Source organism: Hippocampus bargibanti, linkage group LG13, assembly GCF_051943395.1.
Source record: "Hippocampus bargibanti isolate YZ-2025 linkage group LG13, ASM5194339v1, whole genome shotgun sequence".
NCBI classification, from domain to species: Eukaryota; Metazoa; Chordata; class Actinopteri; order Syngnathiformes; family Syngnathidae; genus Hippocampus; species Hippocampus bargibanti.
This window is the reverse complement of record NC_142746.1, coordinates 16,638,182-16,643,773: the sequence shown is the minus strand read 5'-3', so window position 1 is coordinate 16,643,773 and position 5,592 is coordinate 16,638,182. Positions and strand designations below refer to the sequence as shown.

The 5,592-nt window shown below is 40.2% G+C and overlaps 1 protein-coding gene across 3 annotated transcripts; it reads right to left on the bottom strand.

Moving 5' to 3' along the window:
- Positions 1-2,216: 2,216 nt before the first annotated feature.
- ntpcr (nucleoside-triphosphatase, cancer-related) lies at positions 2,217-5,506 on the bottom strand. Of its 3 annotated transcripts, none has more exons than XM_089011515.1 (5): positions 5,415-5,506; positions 4,947-5,109; positions 4,768-4,870; positions 3,142-3,387; positions 2,217-2,637 (listed from the first exon to the last, which is right to left on the bottom strand). In XM_089011515.1, the coding sequence occupies exons 1-5, from the start codon at positions 5,446-5,448 to the stop codon at positions 2,569-2,571; spliced, it is 615 nt and encodes a 204-aa protein (XP_088867641.1). In that variant the 5' UTR covers positions 5,449-5,506; the 3' UTR covers positions 2,217-2,568. The 3 variants fall into 3 exon arrangements, with proteins under 3 accessions (XP_088867641.1, XP_088867642.1, XP_088867643.1); XM_089011516.1 differs by having other exon boundaries at positions 3,142-3,351; XM_089011517.1 differs by having other exon boundaries at positions 3,142-3,351; positions 4,768-4,843.
- Positions 5,507-5,592: the final 86 nt, after the last annotated feature.

Here is a 5,592-nt window from a genome sequence, read left to right as displayed (position 1 = left end):
CTAGGAATATATTAGGATATTTGAATAAAAATTTCCTCTGATATCTTACATCTGGCTTTATGGTGCATAACAGCTGCTCAAAAGCATTTTCTCACCAGCTAATACTGCTGTTTTGGCCCAACAACCGATTCACTTGTCATTTGCCAAGATTTGGGCCAAATACGGTATTGCATGCATTCACACGTGCACACAGCCTCTACGGCAAGATAGCGGAATGGAGACATCCGTATTTGCGGTCCAAATTTGTCGAAATTATAAGGCTGGAACAACCATCATTGCAGGTCAGTAATCTGTGAACCATTATCATGTCTTTCACTATGCTGACTGCAGCATGACTCATACAAGGTACACATGGTGCAACATGTCCATGTGTCATATCAATGTACTTTTGTGTACAGGGGAAAAAAATAATATGGGAAAACAAGCTTTTTTCCTGAAAACGGAAAACAGAAGCATCTATGATAGCAGCTTGTTGCATTTTGATGCCGGCGGGTATGTTTGCATGAAATTCTTCAACTCACCGAAGAAAAAAAACATGCCAGTTGCATCACAATGAAGACGATTTGGTACCTTTTGTCTGCACGTCAAGTTTTAAATGACAACCACATTCTCTGCAACCCTCAGGGAGAGAAGGCCATCGATTGATTGTCTTGCCCTCGATCTTTGTACTTTCCCCGTGAACTCTGACCTCTGCGTCATCCGCTGACAACTTCCATTGCTTCACCCATCGCTGCAAGGGCTTAACCCCCTTTTCTCTTGCTCACATTATAATGTGCGCTGTGTCACCGCCACAGGCGCCATTTGTTGCTGGATTAAAGGCTCAGGGGGTAAGGTGCGGGATAAATGCGGCATATGATACAACAATCTTCCTTGAATATTTCTGTAACATGACAGATGCCGTTTGCCCTCTTTGAGCAAAGGAAAAAATCATTGTTGGATTAAGATTAATAACCGCTTGTTATATTTATATTTTATGAATTACACGGGAAGGACTGTACTATTCCACACTGCTTTGAACTGGAGTTCAAAAGGTGGAGTTGCTTTTGAAACGTAACCCTATCTGCACCCGCTGTATGGCACTAAATAGCGTTGGTAAAATCTTTGGCTACTGTCTGCTTTCAAATCGAGAGGTTTCATAAAGCAGTGGGCCTAAGTATTGTATTTGTTTTGTTTAGATTGGCTCTGGTGATAGAAGCAATTGGATGTTGCCCTCTAATATGCATAAGCATCATCGACATGTTCCTATGATATAATATATACATATATATATAATCCACATGCTCCCACACAGCAGGGTACTGTACTTACAATCACATGCCAATCAGGAGTGGTGCCTCCCACCGCATCATTGACCCCAATTGCCTTCTATGCATGTGCCAAAATGACACACACTGTCATACCACAATGGAAGATGAGAACCGACACCATTGCAACGTTGTTTTGGAGTGCCAACTATCAGAGAGACGTGAGAGGTGGTCAAAGAACAAACAGATGCTGGCGCAGCAGCATGTCTGACGCACATCACAGCGGGCTGCTCTCACTGCAGCTGGTCTGACAGCTTACATCACTTATGCAAGCGATATTAAAAATAAACCAAAAGTCTAGTTTCACTTTGAAATGACCGGGCACTATTTGGGGAAGAGGCCAATACTCTTGCTGGCTTTCTATTTCAAAAACTTCAATCCACTAGAGACTAGACAGATTAAAAGGTTTTAAACTAAAGTGAGGTTTTTCGGATTCAAAAAGAATATGCTCTTTATAAGTGCCTCCGCATCTGCTCCAGTCGATGAATATACAGTAAAGTCTCGTTATATCGATATTCTCGGGAGTCCGAAAAATATCGATATAACCGGGACTATCGATATATCCGACCCTGCGCGCATGTAATTTTCTCCTTGCGGTCATAGAAATAGTATCGTAATAAGCGGTACTATCGATATAACGAGACTTTACTGTATATACTGTATATACACTGTGTGCGTGTGTGTGTGTGTATATATATATATATATATATATATATATATATATATATATATATATATATATATATATATATATATATATATATATATATATACACAAACACACACACATAATCATCTGACAGCAATCACACAAACTATAGGGACTAACCATCAAAACTGCAAGGAAAAACACAAGCCACTAAGAACAAAAAACAACATTTATTTCCCTCCTATACTCCTGATAAAACCTGTTAAACATTGTACAGTATTTTGAGTAGATTTGAATGAGGACATCCTCAAAGTGGCCCAAAAAAAAACAAAAAAAAAACATGCTGTCTAGAATTGGTAAATTTCAAAACTGTTGCATGTGTCTGCATTGGGAAGAGCAGCAATTTTATAACACAAGGCTATTTGATCTATCAATTATTCAGCGAGGAAACCATTTTGAAGGGAGCACAATACAAAATTAAATGGTGTACTCATTGAACAGCTGGGTGATCAGTTCAGTCCTCTGTGGAAGCTCACTTTAACAACAAACTAAAGTATCAATTGAATGTAATTGCATGTTTATCTTTCTAAAGTTGTTATCCTCGTGTTAGCTTTGCTATTTTAAACACTGTCGAAGAGCTGATAGAATATCTTGCAGAATGGCGTTTCTGTTTTCCCTTGTCACCTGGGACGGAGAAAAAGCAAATACAATCTTACTTAGAGAAGGTAAAAACAGAGTGTATTTGATGTTAAACCCAAAGTACACATTGCAGGATTATCATACACATAGATGGGAATACTGTACTTGACCTTTGTGTGAGAGAAACAGTGAGTAATGCAGTACATAATGCCCTACTGTAACCTTGTGCAGAATAAGTATACCGTAAGTACTGGTACTTAACATGACAATATTCATAACGGAGTGTCCCTCCATGACAAATTAACTGGACATGTCAGCTAAACCTTTGTTGTTTAATCAGTCACGCATGATTTGCTGTTAATCCTTGTTGTAGCACCACAACAATGCAATGCATGGCTCTCTAAGACACACCACAGACGATCCGTCGCACAAGACCCATGTGTAAACATGGTCCTACAGCTACTAAAAGCTCTTAAAACTGACCTATATATCCTACTTTCCCCAACCCCCTTTTCCTAGCGAGTGGACACTATTTGTGTTTGTACTCACAGTGAAGACTTTGACGTCGCTCCTAATCCGCACCTCTTCCACCAGGCCAAGCGGTTTCCTCTTGGGAATGGGGATGGTGCCGAAGATTGTGCAGGAAGAGCAATCTAGTGTTTGTCTCACCGCCTGGACGAATGGCTTGCTGAAGAGTTCCATTTTGCCAATCTCGTCAAGGACAAAAACCTTCTTGGCAGTCCCGTCTTCCAAGCCAGCCTGGACACAGGTTGTAGAGTAACACCATGGAACACCCTGGGTTAAATCAACAGCAATTTTGCTCTTTTGGCCTGTGTGACAGGGAATTGTGAAAAGTTGGGATGGGATTATAACGTTTAGCACCCGATGTTCACGCCTTTGTCCTGTTGTGTTGAAAGCAGTTGTCATCGCAAATGTCCAGATAGGACAAACACTGCAAGCTGCCAAACTGTAATGGAGGGACGCTAATGTCCTCACTTTGCTGTTTAGTGTAAACTCACAATTCACTTTGCATTCTTGTATTATAGGTTTATAGGCTTGCACTGAAATAATGGCAGGAGCACTGACTGAAATTTCAGCAGTGTATTTCTTCTATGCCAGAGACGCCGATCTGTCCATTTTTATTGCACTCATCCTCACTATGCTGGGACAAGCTGTAGCCTATTCCCCATTGACTTTGATCAAAAGGCAGGGTACACCCTAAGCTGCTCAACAGTTAATTACAGGCTTCACAAATTCAAACAACCATTCGCACTCACATTCACATCAATGGGAATTTTAGAGTCCGAAATTAAGAATAATAATACATACATTTAATTTAAAAGTGCCTTTCAAATAATCCCAAGGACACTTTACAATTAAAAGAACAAGAAACACCAGTACAATAAAACCATAAATAAAATGATAAATAATAAAAGCTGATTAAATGTAACTGTTTGAAATTATCATATCAGAAGCTATAGTCTTTGGAAAGAAGCCATGCAATAAATGGGAGAACAGACATATGAGGGAAGCCCATGTTTAAATCCAGAACATTAGAATCGTGAGACAGATGTGTATCATAGAAGTATTGTTTTATGAACTGGAGGAGTTGTTGTGCAGTAACAGATATTTGAGAAGGATTACAGAAAGATGGTTGGACAACAGTCTAAACTCGAGCAAGAAGGTTAAACAGAATTCTAAACGTGCAATCTGAGTTGAACGAATTAGCACATTTTCATGGAAAATGCGTCTCGATTTACAACATTTTCTCATTCAGAAATTTCTAACAGAATACATTAATAATATAAGTAGAGATACCATTGTCTGTGAGATGGTATGTAAGCACACAGAAAATGGCTTACTGTGATAATACAGAAACATTAACAATAGATAAGAGGGAAACGTAGCAGAATGACACTTTTCTTTAAAGCTAATGTGTAGGCGGCACACTGGGCTCACTTCACAAGCTAGATATTCATGGTGAGTGACAGCCAGACGGCACCACAGCTCCTTAAAATGTCACTCTGGAATTTATGTGTTTGCGGGCTTCCAATTATGCACTCTGGTTAGCAAAAATCAAAAGGTTTGATGATTTTTAAGCAGGAATAAAAGGCTGTGTTCCATGATCTGTTGACGAGGGTAATTATAACAGACACGCCTGTGTGTGTGGTGTACCTTCTTTAAGAGGGGGAGTGCCAGGCGTTCAAATGAAGGTAAATCCACCACATACTTCCCAACTGTGTACTGCTGTCTGCCATGAGATTCACCAGTGATGTCACTGTTGGGTGAAGTGCATCCCGGGATTGATCAAACACAACATCAAAAAAGAGCAGCTTGTCTGACATTCCCGCTACCTGATTCTGGACAAGCGGCCTCTTTCTCCACTCACTGTGACCACATCAAACCCTATTCTGCGGCCTCCTTCTCTGACCTCTTCCGTGTAAAAGCCTTCCACCGACTGGCCCGAGGACACGAGCTCATCACACACCTTCTGGACCAGAGTGGTTTTACCCACACCTGCAGCAAAAATACTGGTCAACTTACTGATATATGGATCCTCACCATTCAGTATAATATAGTATTGTTCCTTTGGCTGTGACATAACCGAAAAGCCCACATTTGTCACCAGAGCAAAATAAGAATTTTGTGAGTACATTAGAACAGGAACGCCATTCTGTAATATTTTTATGATATTCTCGTCTGGTGATTTGCGATGAGATCTTCCTTTTCAATAAATTATATTTTCGTGAAATAGTGACGAACAAAAATCTTAGTAAATAAGATTCCAGAGAGCGGGGTTAATGTAATGCTTTAATAGTTACCGGGCGGTCCAGTCAAGAAAACGTGCCGAAGCATTTCATCAACGCTTTCTGCCACGCCGCTTCACTTCCGTAAACAAACCAGGCGCATGCGCAGAAGGCTCACGAAGTCGTTTAAAAAACGCACCCCAAACCATTCATTTATTCGTTGTCGGTGTTAAAAGTAAATAATAATAATACA